At 40.4% G+C, this 19,759-nt stretch overlaps 1 protein-coding gene across 1 annotated transcript; it reads right to left on the bottom strand.

The window, feature by feature from the left end:
- Positions 1-5,343: 5,343 nt before the first annotated feature.
- mknk2b (MAPK interacting serine/threonine kinase 2b) lies at positions 5,344-19,016 on the bottom strand. Its single transcript, XM_040128798.1, has 14 exons — positions 18,838-19,016; positions 17,929-18,150; positions 17,283-17,373; positions 16,898-16,999; positions 16,662-16,759; positions 14,091-14,170; positions 13,809-13,882; positions 13,523-13,627; positions 13,229-13,284; positions 12,922-13,017; positions 9,138-9,332; positions 8,840-9,004; positions 8,689-8,729; positions 5,344-8,557 (listed from the first exon to the last, which is right to left on the bottom strand). The coding sequence occupies exons 2-14, from the start codon at positions 17,977-17,979 to the stop codon at positions 8,284-8,286; spliced, it is 1,428 nt and encodes a 475-aa protein (XP_039984732.1). The 5' UTR covers positions 17,980-18,150; positions 18,838-19,016; the 3' UTR covers positions 5,344-8,283.
- Positions 19,017-19,759: the final 743 nt, after the last annotated feature.

Here is a 19,759-nt window from a genome sequence, read left to right as displayed (position 1 = left end):
GTTCCACGTGTCTCGTTCCCTGACGTCACTGACTAGACTAAACGGTTAACGGTCCATGAAGAAATGTACCTTTTAAACCGCTAACCCAGTACGCACCTGAACGTACGAAAAATTTAGCTAAAGAAACCCTTCAGTAGTTCTACTTTCCAAACCACCAAAAAAAAAAAAAACAAAAACACACACACACACAACAGAAACAAACAACCTGCGCTTGATGGAAGGTGGGTATTATTCATGAGTTGCAGGAGTTTATCTCCTCAACTTTATTCAGTTTTCCTTTTCCCCTGGGTGTTCTTGCTAGGCGCCTTAAGCAAACGATTAGCATTAATAATTAGGAACACCTGGGTGTGCTACTCATAGCATAATTGTGAATTTTTGTTTTTGTTTTATTTTTATTAAATTTAAAAAAAAAAAAGGCAGAGCTTTTCCTGTTTTGCAAAAAAATAATTGAGACAGGTGTTTTTAAACATTTTATTTCACAGGACTCCAGAGATGGACTGCGTTGAGTCGAACGGTCTGGAAAGATGGCACAAATTAACATGCAATTTGTTGACACTTTAAAGAACAGTTCGACATTTGGGGGAAAATGCGCTCACTTGCCTTCTTGCCAAGCGGTGGCCATGATAAATCAACGCCACCGTTTCCGTCAACTATGGAGCTGAAGCCGACTGGAAAGTGACTAAATGCATTTCCCCAAAAGGTCTAACTACTGCTTTAATGTCAACCCGATCAATTCATTTGAATCACATTTGCCTGAACACATTCTAGCATCTAGAAATGTTAATGCTTTAACTCGAAATAAAATAAATCCAAGAATGTTTACTGAAGGTCAAGTTAATTAACATTAACTTTCTCCCCAGACACAAGGACTGGCGAGCTGGACCAGTTCACATTAAATATTTTAACTTCATTTAAGAACAATTACTACACGATACATCTGGTAACTCCATTCCTATTCTAAGTTGCTGAATCTGAACAAAATGTTTCAATTCTGACTAGCCAGCAACACAATGTCTTCAGTCCTAGTTTTTAATTTAAAAAAAAAAAATAAATCACAGACATTCTAAACAGGCACCGAACCAAACTTCACAGCTGCGTCCTAAAATGCTTCATGACACCTACCTCCAGTTCGACTCTCAGAGGTCACACCAACAGGTGCTCAGGTTTCTTTGTGCACTTCGCCCGGACGCCCGGGCCAATCAGAGCCAGTCCCGAGCATCATGGCCCACAGGTGTGCTGGGCAGATGATCACTGACATGGCAGTTGGCGCCCCTCGAGCAGGTAAACTCTTGTTTTCAGAAGTGAACTCCACACACTCCTCTAGCCTCTAGAGATACGGTATTTTTGGTTATTTTGACACACAGGCTATACTGTACAGATTGTTTTAAGTAGTTTTCTTATCAATTTATTTATTTATTTATTTATTTTTTTGTACAGAGAAATTAGTAAAGGGTAGACAAATTTTTCCAAATTTATTTGCTTAAATTAATTCTTTACTCATCTTTGTTAGATTGTTTAAAAACAAGAAATGTCATAAGTTTTTGTTCTTTCCTGTTGCTCTGATGTATAATTGTTTTTTATATGGTCCTTTGGTTTTATATATTTGTACCTCTGCTTTATTTTTGACTTCTTGACTTTTTCCCATAGTTTTCATCATTACTTAAATGTTTTGCACTTTTTCATAATACAGTCATTTTATATTGCTGAATTCCTGCATGTTTGTACGTTTGTTCTGCTCCTGTTCCATCTCATGACATCTGTAATTCAGCCATCAAATCTTTGTACTTGTGCTTAGGTGTTTTGATGTGGGTGTTTCTTATTCAACCTGTGGTGATGTAATTTTTAAATGCAGGATTTTCCGTGGTTTTGTTTTGGTTTTTTTGGGACCAAGATGATAATAGGTGTCCTCACTTTAACATGTATTCCCATGGATTTAAAAAAATAAATAAATATACATAAATCATATCGGTATTTTTCTAGGTAGGAAAATCTAGATCTAATATAATATCTAATATAATAGAAAATTTAATATAATAGAAAAATAATAATTTTTCAGGTATTAAAATACAGTTTGCATAAATTTGCAGGTACATATTGCAGATACATATTATACATCCACAGCTGGGTGCTAATTATTAAACTTAATACCTCATATCACAGCTTGGTATAAAGTAGCCTAGTAAAAAAAATACATGTCTATAGAGAATTTGCTTTTAACTATAAAGAGTATCCAGAAGGTTAACTACGCCTGCACATCAGCTGAATGTTTTATACAGGATATCTGCAGGTCTTGAAAAGGCTTTAATGCTAAAGACTTCATTAGCATTAGAAGGTATTAAAAAGTATTACATATCAATCACAAGACTTAAGTATTTTTTCTAGCCTGCCATTGACAATAATGTTTGTTATGAAATGTTTCTGTGTGTGTGGGGGGGTTCTAGCAAAAACTGGTATAAAAACGCCCACAGCTATTGTTCCAGAACCCATGTAAAATTCATATTAAGACCTTTTAAATCAATTAGTTATTTTTTTTAATGAATAATCCATCTATCTGCAGTGAGTTTGATAGGACTTTTTCACGGCAGACATTTTGAAAATGTCAGAGTAGGAAAAGCACAGGTGTGATTGATAAAAATTAATGACAACCAACTTTAATTCAGCTGCTTCAGTTTTCAGGGTCCTGGCGTAGTGCATGCTGGCTCACTGTCACCCTGTCATGGCTTACTGGGAGACTTGAATAGAACAGAGCCATCCTCAGGGTTGTTAGTAACGCCTGTGCTTTTACTCCTACGAGAAGGTTAAAGTGTCTGCCATGAAAAAAGGCAATTTGCTGGCATCTTAGATAAAGTGAAGTTTATATTTTTCCATGTTTGTTGTAATTAACCCCAGTGTGTGGGTACTTAAATACTGTTTGTCTGTTTGTTTTCCTCAGACACAGCTGTTGGTATGTTGATCGGGTCGAAGGAAGAGTTGAAATGGAAAGCCAGGTACGTGCATTGCTTCATTATTTCACACTGTTCTGTTTGTCATTTATGACTTAAAATACAGACCAGGAACCCATTTCCCGTAAGCCTCTTCAGGCTAGGATGATCTTAGAACATAGATTTACAATTGGACTAAGATCATCCTAGCCTTAAAATGCTTTGGGGAAAATCTGGTGAGGCATTACGAGTATAAAATAATTTATCCAGGAAATTTTACAGGAGGACATTAAATCTTGTTCACAGCCTGCAAATTCATACTGAACCCTTTTTTACTTCAGGTTTTATTCCAAATTAAGCCTCTTCTTTTTTTTTTTTGTCTTTTAAGAACAACAAACAAGCAAAGCATCTACTGAGAGAATAAAGCAGCTGCTACACTGTCTGAAATCTTATACTATAATAAGTGCTGTAAAATTTCTCATTAAATTTGGAGTTAGATTCTGCTCACTGAACCAAAAATTAAAGTAGTTATGGGTCCAATGGAAGTATTTTTTTAATTTTTTTAAAATGTCCAAATTGTGTAGTGTTTGTTCTTTATTAATGTTGCCATGTTCCCATTTCTTCAGATATTTCTTTAAAAGGGGGAAAGGGAAAAAGGAACCAATGAAATCACAAACAACGTGATACGGAGAACAAATTTAATGCTATCCAGATCAGCAAAATCAAGATTCATTTTGATTTCAGTATGTAAAGTTAGAGTGTATTCCTCTTTTTTTTGTTTTTTAAACAACTGTCTGCATGTTCACAGTGCAGAAATAGAATTCACTTGACCCTTATCAGATCTGAAAGCTGAATCTCGTGACTTAATCCCATGATATGTGGCTCACACAAGACTGTTTTTATGTCATCACATTAAAAATCCCAATTTTCTTTCTTATTTACTGAATATGGACACAATCTGCTGCATCTGTATTACATAGTTTATCACAACTAAATACCAAGAGGATACAATTTCATTTTAATCTCTGCAGTGTGATTACACATGCAGCTGTGAAAGCTCTCCACCAGAGGGAGACAAATGTCGGTGAAGTTACCCAGCAATCAAACATGTTCTCCGGAGGTTGTACAGAAAACACATTGCTGTTGCATCATTTAATTTCCTCCTGCCCTATGATGTTTGCAAGGCCGAAATAGAAGTTATGCAATAAACACGTTTTTTTTGTTTTGCTTTTGGATTTGTTGAGAACCTTGCACCGTGTTTCTGTGTAAAGTGTGGAAAATTCAAATTTTAAGGGGATGAATAGAGGAATCATAATGACAAAAAAATACATTAATAGGTGATGAATGTATACATTGATAGTTGAAAGATAGCTTAAAGAATTAGTTAACCAACTAGTGGATTGATAGAACATCATTTCATTACTGTAATCAAACATAAATGTCAAACATCTTCTGGCTCCAGCCACACAATGTAAAGATTTGCTTTTTTAAAGATATGTTTTACATATTTTTAAATAGAAAATATTTGAGTTTTGTACTGCTGGTCAGAGGAAACAAGACATCTTAAGTCATTGCCTGGGGCTCTCAAAACTTGTGATGGGGATTTTCCACTATTTTCTGACATTTCATGGACTAAACAATTAATCGATAAAGCAAATAAATAATCAGATTAGCTGATAATGAAAATAATCATTAGTTTCAGCCCTTATTGATATACAAGGGCACTCAGATGTCTGGGGTCATAATTATTATTTTATTATTATTCTCTCTATTGCTCATTCATTTAGTGATTAACACTGGACCAAACCCATCTTATTTTTAATTACTTGAGGTAATACCACTAATATTCCTACAGACATTATTTCAGTCTGCACAGCTGATTTTAACCACAGGATGACAAGTCCTGCATGGCATTAGTGTTGAAATGATACGCTGGCATTTAGTTAATTCAGCAAAAGTCATTTTATATCTCCAGTGAGATCATGAGGTGACTTACAGGAGCTGCAGCTCTTGCAGCAGGTTGCATCAGTCTCACCATACTAGATCTGTCTTTCTCTGTAGAGCGCCCCCCACAGCCACTACCTCAGTATGACCGATGCAAGGTGAAACTGCTGCCACAATTCAATGTGTGCGGAGACAACTGAGCTCATATTTACCAAACAGCCAAGGACATGTGTGACATAGTCGTCTCAGATATCAGGGAGTGTTACTGATAAAGGGATTTACAGCCCTGAAGCCGATGAAAAAGCCTCAGCCTTGGCCAAGAGATAAGACTGCTAGTTAATATGAAACTAGTGATACAAGAGAGCACATATCTGGATAAAGCACAGTGGTTTTCACTTTAGCCTTTCTGGTTTCAAGCAAACTGTTAAAACGTTACAGTAACCAGACATGAGTGTGTAGTTCAAAACATTTTATTGCATTTTTTTTTTTTTTTTTTAGAAAAACAATACAAAAATCTGTTGCAACTGTCATAAATGTTGCCTTGAGTGAACTGCAATCATTCACATGGTACAGTAAAGTGCTTATTTTAAATCAGAATTTTTCTTGTACTTAAAAGGATGTATTTATTTCAGATTTCTTCCCAGTGAACACAGTGGGTTTGGGGTGATTCAGACAGTGTTAAAATCAGGTGTCATACCTCCAAAAAAAAAAAAAAAACTTTGAGGACTGTATCAATTTAGACAGAATAACCCCACACTATGTCCATGAAATGAACTGTTTATAAAACATTTGATCAGTGATGTTGGATTGTAAATGCTTTTGCCTTTGGGCTACATTCAAAATGTGGGGAGGTTGATAATGAACATTTGAATGAATGACTGAATTTTAACACTTCCTTACTTCAAAATGACATACAATATAAAAGTTGTGAGACTTAAGGATATCATTTTGTCCTGTTATCCCCATAAAAGGCAGTCCAAAAAGCTACTGCCATTTGACAAAAAGTAGAAATGGTCATGACCAAGAAAACTCTTATATCTCTTAGTTCAGGATATTACAGAGTATGGCCAAAGTCTGTGCGTTTCTGAGTATCCAACCCTATCAAAAAGTAGGGACTAACTTGTCTAATGTTTAAAAGGGAGAAAAAGGCAGAATACTGATTTGTATAGGTATTTTCCAAACCCCAAGATTGCCTTGATCATCAGCTTAATGCTTTTGAGATTACTGATAGCAAAGTAGTTTCCCAAATGGAGAAGAAACAGCTGCATACACAAATTCAAGTAAGTCTTATTATAAGACATAAAACCCCATAACGAAGCATCTGTAGAAAGGTATTTTTAGAACTATTACAGTGTCCTATTATCAGGATAATGGGTCCTTTGACACCATTTCCAGAGTACCTTCGCTGCAGTGCTGGCAACAGGACATGGACAATCAGAAGTTCCCCACTTCTCACTGCTAGGTGATGGATCACATGTTCAATGTCATGACTTGAACCTTCTTTGGTGAAATGGCTACAGTGTTGTGAGACCACCTCATCACCAGTCCATTACCTGTCAGTTTCAGAATGAACTTTAACTTAATCTGAACAACAAAAAAAGATTATTGCCAACTCTTACACATTTAAAAGGAGAAAAAAAAAAAAAAAAAAAATTAAAACTTGCCTTCACTGGGCATGACCGCTCCAGATCAACTAAACAAACTCTTTCCCATCTTCTCACCTCATCCACCACATACTCTGAACTTTTAAAAACACATTTAAAAAAAAAAACTTAAAGGAAAACATCCGGTGTTTCACCTGAACTGAAACAGCACCTGCATGAACCATATAGAAAATAGAAGCTTATTAACAGCCATACACAAAAAAACAAACAAACAAAAACAAAAAAACAGTGTGGCACATTGACATGGAGTTTTCAAACATGAAAAATAAAGTAAACTTACTACAGCTACACGTCCTTGGAAGACTTTTGTTTTTCTTTTTGTGGAATGTTTTTCCTTTTTTTTTTAAATTTCTTTTTTGAAAAATCTCATCTGCCTTTTATTTTGTAATGAGAATTTGTAATGTCATTATTTTTGAAATGGGTGCATCTCATCAGAAACAAGACAATGGTGAACCCTGGAGAAAAAGAAAAAGAAAAAAAATTGGATGATGGTCCAAATAAATGTATTTGATCAACAAATGACACTCAGGTCACATTGGCCAAAATGTGCTTTTTAAACCCCTGATAGGAGCTCTAACCTTTACTGCCAAAATATTTAAGGTTAAATCTGATCCATAAATTGATTAGAAAAAAAAAATAATACAAGTTCTGGTAGTGGCAAAGGGACAAGGGTCATGAATTATTTACAGTGAAAGTAACAATGACGCAGTTTCACTTCCCTAGCCATTTAACATACTGTATAAATCAGCCTGTACCAAACATACCAAGTATACTTCAGAGCAAACTCAGAAGTCTTATTTTGGGGCGGCCGTGCATCACAACCCAAGAAAAACTGTTTAATTCAATACTATTAGACTTTCCTGGTGGTGTCAAACACTGAACGGTGTAGCCACTGACAATTTGGCATATATTCATATAACAAACTGTATGAAATGGTGCAACAGTAAGTCATGGCTGGCTAGGTACAGACAAACATTCTTTGCTTTCAGAGCATCAAGTGCATGGCCACCAAGCTGGATGAGTGCGTGTTTCATCTCAGACATTTACAGAAGAGGCTCAGTTGTGAGGAATTTATCTTAAATGAAGGAGAGAGAAAAAAAAAAAAAAAAAAAAAAAAAAATCATTGAAGAGTCCCCAGCCACATAATGGACCGCACCAGGCACGGACAGCATTGGCTTACAGCCCTTCCAGCCCCTTATACTGAATCCCTTCGAGACAGGAACAGCCTTCATCTTGGCATATTGCATAAGCTTGTACGTATCTGCAGATGGGCCATTCATGCATATACATACAGGCAAAGAGAACATTCCAGATAACTTAATTCACAGTGGATCCAGTTGTAACGTGGGAGCAGCACAACAGGTTGTCCTTTGGTGTCTGAGCTTAGTTTCAAAGATAAGTGTTCTGATTTCTTCTGAACTGAGTTGTTTAACTTATAAAATACTTCTCGTTCTCTCTCCCAAATCATTAACTGGCCCTCCTCCCCAACTTGGACGTGCACATGTGTGTGTTTGCTATATGCAGGCCCTGGGCTAATGTGCTTCAGAAGTGCTGCAGAGGGGCAGAAGGCATTTAGAGGAAGCGCTGCAAGCAGCATCTCCCTTTACAGCGAGGCAATAAAGCCTGAATGGCAGAGGAACCAAGGCCAGCTAGAGTCAGAGAGAGGGGCCAGAACTGAGGAGGGAGAGTCTTGGGGCAGTCTTAGATCTGGACTTGAATCTTAACGGAAGGTTGGAGGTCAAGGCTGACAGAGTTCAGGCACAGTCTCCCACGATAACCAGAGGGGCCAAAAGCTGACGGAGCTCTGCAGCAGAGACAGGCCCTCCCTTGGGCTGGCTGCTTCGCTGCCTGCGCCTGGCCAGCTTGGAGTTGGAAGGAGGAGAGAGGCGCACAGAAGAGCCAGTAGCAGTAACGACAAATGGGACTTCCTGCTGCTGCTGATCTTCCATGCCATCCTGTTCAGCCAGCTGCCGGTTCACGGCCATGGCCTTGTCAGAAAAGAATGTCAGATCCCTGGCATTGCTGGTTCTAATGGACAAGAACAGAGACAAAAAAAGTCAAAATGTGAACAAAGTACATATATACTGTAAGTTGCAAATATTTTATATCAGTGTCAGAAGGAAGGGAATCTTCTGTGGCTGTAACTAATGTTCTCTCACCTTTGATGCAAGATAGATGTTGGCAAAGTGTCAGATGCACCCTGAACAAAAAGGAAAAATATCTTTATTGGCTAGAAACAAAACTCTTAAGACCACAACATTAAATGTGTGTCAAGATATGCACAAATTGCTTGGTGGTTTTAAGACTTACCCCCTGCACCCAGGGGTGCTGCAGCACCTGGCTAGCACTCAGGCGGTTTTTGGCGTCCCGAACCAGAAGTTTGGATATTAGGTCTTTGGCACTTGAGGAGATGTGAGCCCAGTCTTTCTCTGGAAACTCGTATTTTCCTTCTTGGATACTCTCAAATAAAGTGTTCTGGAAATAGACAAATAATTTACCATCAGTTACCTTGACTTGGATGGAGAAGACTGGCAGTATGAAAGTTTCCCTAATGTTCTTTACAAGATGTAAGGAAGGCTGAAGGGCTGAATGAGTGTCAAATTCTTACCTGGCAGGTGTGGCAGGGTTCCCCTAATTCCCAGCCACAGTCACCACCACAGCGGCCTACAAAAGGTGGGTAGCCACTCAGCATGATGTAGAGGATAACTCCAAGGCTCCACAGGTCACAGCGCTTGTCGTAAATTGTAGCCTCCTCACTGAAGGCCTCAACCACCTCAGGTGCCATGTACTCTGCTGAGCCACACTGAAAAATATACATGGAACAAAAAAAGTTTGTCAGGCCCAAAAGAGAAAAACACAGGCTCCTCCTGGCTGCTCTCCACATTCCTTCATTCAGCTGATACCTTGTAGTTTAAACTCTTAAAGCTTGGGGCCTGCTCTTGGGCTGTGCAGTGAGGGGCCAGCCTATGTGACAGTCACATGCTTAACTGCAGTAATGTGTTAATTTAAAATGCGCTATAGGGCTTTTTCTTAAGCTGTTGAGGACGCTAAGTAGGAACATTGTGTACAATTACATATCAAGGGTAGAAAAAGGGACAGCTGGGCTATAATGAAGCAGGTTAGTGTAGGTACGCGGCAGCGAGTCACTGTTTTGACCATTTCGCTGTACACAAGGCCAGGCTGAACATGCTGACAACAAGGATGGGCTCAGCTCTGACAGTGCCTTGTTATGATGCCAAGAAAGAAATTAGGCCATTCACTGTGCAGGAAAAAGAGGATTGGCTGTACTGCAGAGGCAGAGACTGGGCTGAGCACTCGCCAGTTGCATAACTTGGAAACAAACAGCAAATGCCATTTTAATACTTTAGGAACAGAAAAGAGGAGCAGGTCGCCGGTTCAGCAGGACACATTTGTGGATAAGACATTACTGCCTTATTCTATTAACTTTTATACTCATATGAATTAAAATGTGTTTCATGTCAAGAGTTTAGATTCTTTGAGATTTAGAGAACGTGTTGTATTATAGACAACTACTGGTATTCTGAGAACTTGCTCTGAGAATACCTGTTAATCCTTTGCCTGATATGCCAGTTATTTCCAAAACTGTGGCACACAGCCAGGAATGTAGTTTTTAAATCATTTGTCCCAACTAAGACCTGAATCCTGGCAAACCCCTCCGGCCTGTATCCTTCCTTCCATCTGTGGAGGTGCATGTTTACATTGAGCAGGCTATTGTGTCCCAATGCCATATCCCAGCTGTCTCCTAACTCCTCCTCCACCCTGCTGCACCCTTATGTAATGAAATTTGCTGCACAGGAATTTCGTCTCAGACAAAGCTGCTTCTGTCGGGGAGAAAACCCCAACCCCCACATTTCACCAACATCATCTTGTCTGGGGCGACTGCCTCTACAGACAAGCCCCCAGGATTCAGGCAAAACACAGCACTCAAATAAAAGACACAGGCACAAAAGGTTATTTTTAGCCATCAATGTGCCCTAAAACTTAAAGGCGATGTAATAGCACTGCTATCAAAAAAACACTATTGAGGCTAATCTTGTTTAAAGCCACCAACACTGCCAATCAAAGACAAGTTAGGATAAAGAGCCGGTCTAGGACTGTCTGCAACTGCCCCCACTAAAAGCTGAAAAAAAGGGGGGAGTATAACATCAATAATGGCTCTTTGGCAAAGCCTCAAATCTGAACTCACATATGTTCTTTTTGTGCTGCTGTTGCAAACACCTTGTGCGTTTGCATCAGTCACATCCTGCTCAAACCTTCCTGTAAGCTGCAGACAGTTAGATAATCAGCTGCTGTACAAGCAAGATTGGTTGGTATCGCAACCTGGGGCTTTCCTGAAACCATGTGACTAGTCAGACCATACTGACAGCACTGATGACATACACCTCTGCTGTTTGTACACTACAGGATTATCTGAAGAGCCTTACAGGAACAGGACCTGTTCTGACGTCATGCATCTGTACCTGCATATGTGACAAGAACAAATAACATAGTTCCTTTAATTTAAAAAAAAAAAAAAAAAAACAACTGTCAAAGCTGCTTGTGTGTAGTGTCTTCATGTTGCAATTCAATCCAGTTCACAACTGCTGCACAAGACCGAGGACATTTTAATGGTCAGATTTATTTCATGCCGAGCAGATTGGCAGGCAAGGCACTTGTGCAGGCAGCTTTCTTAGTAAACTAAAATTAGCTTTTTCCTAGAAAGGTCCCGCTCCTCTGCCCTGAGTCTTTATATTTATACTGGAGAGCACAAAAAACATCCACAGTAAACTTCAACATTTTTAACAGCCCTTGGATAAAGTTGATTCAGTGGGATCAGAAACTTGAGCAATAGATGCAACACTGCATTATATTGTGCAACAACAACTGTAGGAATGTGGGCATAGGAGGGGGCAGGGTGAGAATGCCAATACTGAGATGAAAATCAGATAACATTGTTCCTGTGATCAAGGCAAAGAAAACAAGTCAGAGCGCATGAGCAGACTGGGTATTTGTCCCTCCCAGTTACCCTCCCCCTCCCACTGTCTAGCCAATCACATCTCAGTTGCTAGGCGTAGGGGGGAAAAAGACTAAAATTTCTAGAACAAGCCTTATGCACAGCCTTTGTATAAAGAACATAAAGAAAGCGCAGACCAGCACAAGCCTGGTTGGGGCCACTGGGCGGAGACTAATCAGAGAGAGGGTGGATGTTTTTCTCTCATACCACAGGGAGAAAAGGGAAATGAGCAAGAGTTTGTGATTGTTCTTTATACTATAGGACATGGCTTTGTAAAAGTCAGTGTTCCCTGCAGCCTTATTGCATTCCAAGGCTAAAATTGTATCTTGTCCACAGGGATCATTTCTTCCACTGGAAATCCTTGGATTGGTTCAAGTCTTGTAGTTATGTACAAAAGTCCCTGTAAAAACAGACTATTTAATAATTATAAAACCTTGAAGACAAAATAGGTGCCCCCGACTGCACCAAACAGACACTCAGGCCGAGCTTCAAAATCCATGTAGACTAAACATGTGAGGCCTCTTGGCCCCAAAAACTCTCCCCTTCAAGTAGTCCAGGGATGGGCTCTCTGTCTAATAGTTCTGCTAAAGGAAGATGAAGTAACCAGTGTAGAAACCCCCCACCCACCCCACCACATTCCTGCAGGCTAAACCGCTATCCTTCACCTGCTCTGGTCCATCTATCCAGAACCCCCAGACAACCAACAGACAAGAGTATGTGTTCACACAACTAGAAAGCTTGCCAGTTCAACTTTACCATTCCTCTTTGAGGTTGCAAACGTCCCACTTATCTGGGCACTGTTCAGAGGATTTGCTCTGTGTTGTGACGACAGAAAGGAGGGTCAAACAGTCATAACCCCCCCTAACTCATGGGCCTCAATATTTGCGACTGATAAGCAAGAGGATGTGGACGTTAAACAGAGATATCTATCCCAAGTGTTGCTGATACTTCAGCATGATAAGGGAGGGTAAAAGCTGCCAGGCAGGGACATTCAGAAAGCAATCCATGCCATCATTTCAGAGAAACTGCCCCACACTGAACTACCTTAACCTAAACCAAAAAAAAAAAAAAAAAAAAAAACCAAACAGCATTTTCTCTCTTCCAATCATTAAGCTGTACTGCAGCAAACACCCCTGAGGACTGCCGAATAGTCATAAAGACATTGTTTTACAGCCTGAAAACACCCTTCTTATCCACAACAAGGAGACAAATCTCTGTATAGGGAAATGTGACCAAGACCCTATGACAGATTATCCTTCTACAAGCTTTGAAGAGTTATATATTTCTAGCATGTATTTCCCTTAAGTAGCAATTTTCTCCTATTTATAAAAGCTGTTAAAATTGTATGGCAAACAAGACAATAATGAGCTGGACTTACAGGAGTGAGGAGCTCAGGGGTGGAGATGGGTGAGCTGTCGCTGTTCAGCTTGATCCCACTGCCCAAGTCAAAGTCACAGATCTTGACCGGGGAAATCTGGCAAAGACATACAAGTTCAGAATTATTTATTTACATTTTTAATTTTGTATAATTTGTGTGGAATATGTCCTTGTGGGAACAGATATTTCCACCGTCCTTTATCATTACCAAGGTATGCATCACAATCTTAAAGCAACTTGTCACACTTTATCACCACATTAGTTGCCCTTTGAACCTTTTTAGCTCCATTAATGTGCAGTTAACTCACCTTGTCTGCACGCTCACAAAGAATGTTTTCAGGCTTCAGGTCTCTATGTGCCATTCCTAGGGGGGAAAAAAAAAAAATTAAAGCAATCTCTCACTTTTTTTTGTCACCAAGATCTGGTATTGTGCCCCTATGTAGGAAAATGTAATTTGCATATTGTATCAATTTAAAAAACAGCAAGTCAGACATTTTTCCAGTTTAAAAATAAAAGTGAAAATATGGTCATGTCCCTTGGCCTATCTAAACAACTCATTAGGAGTAACTAAATTGCTTGCCATTTTGTACAGGTGGTCTTACCCTTGTTATGCAGGAAATCTAGAGCGCTGGCGATGTCCTGCACGACAACACTGGCTTCCTGCTCACTGAAGTGCTGCCTCTTGTGAATGTGTGCCAAGACTGACCCTAACAGGGGAGGGGGAAAAAAATCAGCTCCATTTACTAGCAAAATACATAGAATGAATGCCTTCCCACACACACAGACACAAACAACCCAGCCCAGAGACAGTGAACATGCATTAGAGGAATGTTCAAAAAGTAAAAGGTATCCGATGCAGGCATCCTGCAGCAGCTATAATTCACTAACCTCCTCTGAGCTTTTCAAAGACCAGGTAGAATTTGTCTTCCTCTTCAAAGAACTCCACCAGCTCTAGGATGTTCCTTCAGGGTGGAAAAGAAAAAAAGGACCATGAGGCAGAGGTAGCCATGTCCGCTTAATACTCGATGAATGAAAATTTAATGTGATTTCAGCAATATGGGGTAGGAGGACTAATAAGAAGCAGCACAAATTGAGTCTCCAGTTTGCAGTACTGTCTCCATATTCATAGTCTGGTGACATGTTTAGCTGGTCATGACAGAAGGACATTACCTGTGGCCCTGGCACTGGTAGAGCATTTCAACCTCACGGAAGACACGGTTGCGGCTATGACCTGGTCTTTTCTCAATGATCTGGGACAGAACAACACAATGGTTTAGCCACTTTATCGAGAACAGGTCACTAAACAACTAAGCCTGTAACTTTCATGTTTTCCACATATGTAGGACAATTCTCTTAGTGCTCTGATGGCTGAAGAAAAATTGAGCCAGTCAGAGAGTTAATATTTGGGTGAAGGCTGCCTCCTCACACTGCACCACAAAACCCCACCCGTGGATGTGTTTACTGTAGAGCAGGCAGTATAGCCCAGATTATACATTCCATATACAGTGCCCTGTAACTGGTTACCTTTCAGACCAAACATGTATTTTTCCTGCTTGCCAACATTTATCCTACCCTGTGACAGTTGCGAGGATAGTTTAACCTACTTTCAGTGCTGCCTGCCAAAGCAGGGACATAACAGAATGAGAATGAAACAGTCACAGCATTTCTATATTTAGCCTTCATGTGTGACCCATATATAAATCTTAAGTGCTCTTAAGGAGCGAGCTAATCCAAAACTGTTTACGATAAAAAAAATGCTCTCTAAATATAACTGTACTGCCTGTAAATAAACCACTGAGGGACCACCAGCTGCACAATGCCCTGCCAAAAGAGACAGAAAGATAGACTGCTGACACCAAAGCAAAAGGCCTGAATTTTCCAGCCCTGGTCTGTTATTGTCTGCTTGGGAGGCTGTGCGTGTTTCTCTTCCTGGTAGCTGGATTACAGCTGCTATTGAAGCCTGGTGGGGCCAGAGTTGCAGTGTGTGTCTAGGATTAATAGACAGACAAGAGGCCTGTGAGCAGTCCAAAGCCTCTGCACTGTTCCAGTCTGAGTCAGCAGCACAAACAGCCCCCAATCAGTTCACTTTCTCCTGATCACAACACAAACCTCCCACCCTGATAATGATTCGCACATAAAAGAAGAAACTGCAAAACCTAGCTAGCAAATGCATTATCAAAATGATAAATTGGTGGATATTTATTTGTAAGGTGCAAGATTTATGGTTGTTCATCCAAAATCACAGATCCAAATTACAGCAGCTCACTGCAAAACAAGTCACTAAGCCACACTGCAGGTTCAAACTTCAACCCAGAGTTGTGAAATATTACATTTATGGGGAATGATTTGTTAGGGAACCTTCAGATAGGCAAGCACTGCACAGCCCTCTGTGCGTCCTTGGTGCTGAGGCTTTTGTTGCAATTGCAACACAAGGAGCCCACACATGCAACTCACTCCTGTCTAGAGGGGGAGGGGAGAGACAGGACATCTGGCAGGAGCAGCCTGAGCCCCCTCCGACTCCCAAATGACCTCCAATAACTGCAGACCCTTCATGTCTCCTCCCTCAGAACTGCAAAGTCCCAAGGGATCTACCAAACCATCCCAGGGTAAACAATACTAACAGATCATGGTCACATGAGAGAATCTGTTCTTCCACTCCTCTGAAATATTAATTGGTATGATAGGGACACTTGCTCTGTGGGGAATGAGCCTTTAACTGTCAACATTTTGTTTCGAACTTTAGCAGAATTAAACAGAAAATAGGGATAAATTAGGAGTAAAAACGACAGATGAGTTAAGGGCCAGGAATTTATAAAAAAGAAAAACAAGCTCTTGCTCCACTTTTCTACACTGCAACGAATAATATTTCACAATGTTTTGTTCCTAAAAATTAGGAAACAAGCATTACATATAACACCAAAAAAAGGAAGTCCTCATGAGTCAAGACACGTATTCACAAGTCAACACACCATTTGGAGAGGAAAAAGAAAAAAAGTAAAACTGTACTGAGTGAGAAGGAGAACAAAGCAGTGTAAACACCCTGGGTCACAACCCTCACCCAGCCCCCCCACCCCACCCCTCTATGTGGTTTTTGTTTTGGCACAGTTGCCAGTACACAATGTTCTCACTATGAGCGTCCTCTGTAGGCAGTAGGAGTAAAGAAAAGGGGTGGGTAAATCCCTCCCAGCCTTCTGATAGGCTGACAAAATATAAAAACAGCAAGGGGAAGTGCCTGCTAACAGCAGCTAGTGTTGCAATCTCAGAAAAAAGGAAAAACACACAACACAGATGAGAGCCTGCAGACATCCACTATAGAGAGTTGAACTAAGGGAAAAAAGGGAAAACGTATCCTGCCCCAGAACCAGAACTTTCATCAACAGGATTTTTAAAGAATGACCAGTGAACAGAAGGCAGCATGGACACAATGACACACATCCCATAGCCTAGTTTTCTTCCATTTAACTCTTCAACAGCATGTAATGGCACAGGGCTCCTCCATATACATAGACATTTGATTGCACAACTCACATCTCGAAGCATGGTCCTATAAATATTATCTCTATACTGATCACTAGGCATAGTATCCCACACAGGCAGCAAGCATTATATGGCAACGACAACATTCAAAGACTTTCAAAGAGGAGCACTGACTTGCAGGAATCAAGACTCCATACATTATGAATATTTTTTTCAATTATATTACATTCATATATCACTGAAGTGTGTCTGAGAATGTCTTACCTTGACAGCATACTCTTTGTTGGTGATGAGGTTGATGCATGTTTGCACTTTGGCATAAGCGCCCTCTCCTAGTACCTCTTCTTGCAGTCTATAAACATCTGTGGCAGAAAGTTTAACAGGTTAGGAAAATACTAATTCAGTCATGTGAGGAGAAGAACCTCACTAACTGCTACAGATAATGTTTTGAGGAGTTTATAGAGCGGCAACATGATGATACTGGAAATAAAAGCTTTTACCCTCGAATCGTCCAGAGAAACTGTCAGTTGCCCGGCAACGCTTTTTCTTCTTGTTTCTCTTCTTGGCATCGGGGATGTCAATAGGCTGGCTGGAAGGCATGTCTGTGAAAACAGGAGTGCCTTCATCATCATATGCTAGTGAGGAAAGAACCCAAACAAACTAAGAAAGCACTTAAAAAGGAAAACTAAAATTTTAATACAAGTACACATTTTTGTTGATTAAACAGTAAATTTCTGCCAAATTGGAGAAACCAGCCTCAATTAATTAACTAGACCAGTTTTGTTATGACTAAAGCATTATGGATTGCACTGACGGAAGTCACATAAGTTACGGTTTAAAAAAAAAAACAAAAACAAAACAAAACATTTCAGTTAAAATACTCACCATGTCTTGGGGAGGAATCAAAATTAAATGATGAATCAATAAGATGGGATCCATTTTTAGTGAAGTCCTCTGATTCAAAGGGATTTTGGCCCTAGGGGTTAACAGCAAATGTGCCTGTTAAGGTATGCACTCTTATCAATGAACTATTTAGCTGGGAGCATCGCCTTTGTTATCTCCCATCCTGCAACCATAAAGTTAAAGTAGACACAAAACAGTTGACAGCTGATGGCCAGAAACCTGTCATGAATGTTTGATGCACAGCTACCAAGTAATCAAAAGACCTACAGCCATACAAGTCTATCCGAATAGAATATATATATATATACACACACACACCGATCAGCCACAATATTAAAACCAGTTACAGGTTTTAATGTTGTGGCTGAATGGTGTACGTAAAAACCACCTTTATTGGGCAGTTCTTTAACAATTAGCTATCATTTTCCCCATGTCGTACTTCCATTACCTGTAAGTACTTGTGTACCACATGGTACGTTTGTCAGCCATAAGATGTGGGAGAGCAACAGATGTGTTTATATATAGCAAGGTGAAATCCTCCCGCATACACGCTGACAAATGTGCTCTGATTATAGACATCCCTACAGGCGTGACAGCAGCACTGAATTTTCCCCTCGACAAATCTCACCTTGAAAGAGCGGTGGAATCCAGTGACTTCGGTGATCTTATTTTGCACCATTTTGTTACGATTTGGGGTGATTTTTTTTGGTGGATGTGTGGCGGCGGCGGCGGCAGTGGTTTTGGGATATCAATTTGCACTTCTCCGAAACAGAAGGTCGTTTCAGAGAGAGTCGCAAGTGATCACACTGCGCTGGCTGGTCAGGTTGCTGCGGCGCTTTAAACGGGAGCCCTGCGGACAATAAGAAACACCGCAGCGTTACAACCCACGTTACCAGAACAAAATACTAATGGGAAATGGCTAGTTTCTTGCAGTCTTGCATTGTCTAGTAGATTCAATTTAAAGTGAATAATTAGAAAGGATAATAACCCCAACTATGGCAGATTAGCTAATGTTCGTCACATGTTCATGAGGTAATAAAAACAACCAGCGACAGCTTACCACAGCACCACCCACTTTTAGCTTAAGTGTTAGGTTATTTGTAGCACTTTTTTTTTTTTTTTTAATGCCGAGTTAAGAGGATATAACATAGATAATCTCAATACAATACTACATTTTGGGTAGGATGAGAAAATTTGTCGGAGAGCCACGCTGTATTCAGCTAAATACAGAGAAGACTACAATAGCCGCAGGGAGGCTAACATTTGTTTAGCTAACATTAACATGCCCAGCAGTCATAACGTTCAATCCTCGAGCACTTGGCTCGTGCAATTGTCTCGAACTGACTATGGTTATGACAACTTTAAGTCAGACAACAATGGTTAGCTACCGCTAGTACTGTAACGTAATTGTAGTGTTGCGAGAAGGGAAGAAAAAAAAAAGGTTAAATTCCTTTCGAGATTGTTTAAAAAAAAAAAAAAATTTTCGAACTGCTATCCAAAACTACTTTTTCTTTTTTTTTTTTTTTTTTAAACTTACCCCGTTGTTAATTTTACAGCTCCAGTGTTAGCGTCGTTGTTTGACCCACTGCTTCAACAGCCGCAGAGGACGGTCGAGGGGGGGGAAACGCCTGATAGTAAGTGCGTGGAAGATGGCTGAGAAGCAACAGCGTAGGTGGTTTTATAACCTCCCGGCTGACTCCTCCTCGTCTCCTCCCTAGTCAGGACTGCATCAACAGACTGGATGGATCATGTGCTTTCTAGAAAGGGACGTGGTGGCCGGGTCCCATTTCGTCTCACCACTACACACTTTACCACTTTCTTAAGGTAGGAAGAATAAACAGCCGCTCGACGCGGGCGCCGAAGAGTCGGAATAAGAGATGACTCGATGGGGTTCGTTTTCATACCGTCTTAGGTGAAATTCTGAACACATTTCGGGGAGAGCTCCGCGGGACAAAATCGGTAGTGAACACGAAATGGAACGCGGCCTCTGAGCTGTTTTGTTTCAGAGGCCCCGCGACGGGATGTGCGGAGGGCAGAAATGGCGACTACGTGCACATCAGCACAATCAAGCACCTACGGCTGTTCTGATGAAAGAGATGTGAGGATCTCAGTGGAGATTGAGGGAGACGGAATAAGTGCAACATGTAGACAGACCAGATCCACTAGTTTACTGTATGACGGCGTTGAAATCATAACAACCGCCTCTGCTGCTGTCACTAAACTTCATTGCCGCATTGTAAATAAGAGCCATCCATAAAAGAACATTTGGACAGCTTTGTTTTATATAAGCAAGGAGTGCAAGCAGGCACACACCACCCCTCTCCCTCTTTGTCTCAGAAACGGGAAAATTTGCATTTACAAGGCCCTAAACTTAACCCTCGCACATGCTGATGAATGGACGTGGCCAGATGGGTGAAATCCCCGTCTGGGTCACTGTGTGCAGCATCCCACACACTCGG

Source organism: Xiphias gladius, chromosome 6 (genome assembly GCF_016859285.1).
Source record: "Xiphias gladius isolate SHS-SW01 ecotype Sanya breed wild chromosome 6, ASM1685928v1, whole genome shotgun sequence".
Classification (NCBI taxonomy): domain Eukaryota; kingdom Metazoa; phylum Chordata; class Actinopteri; order Istiophoriformes; family Xiphiidae; genus Xiphias; species Xiphias gladius.
This window is presented reverse-complemented; position numbering and strand designations above follow the sequence as displayed.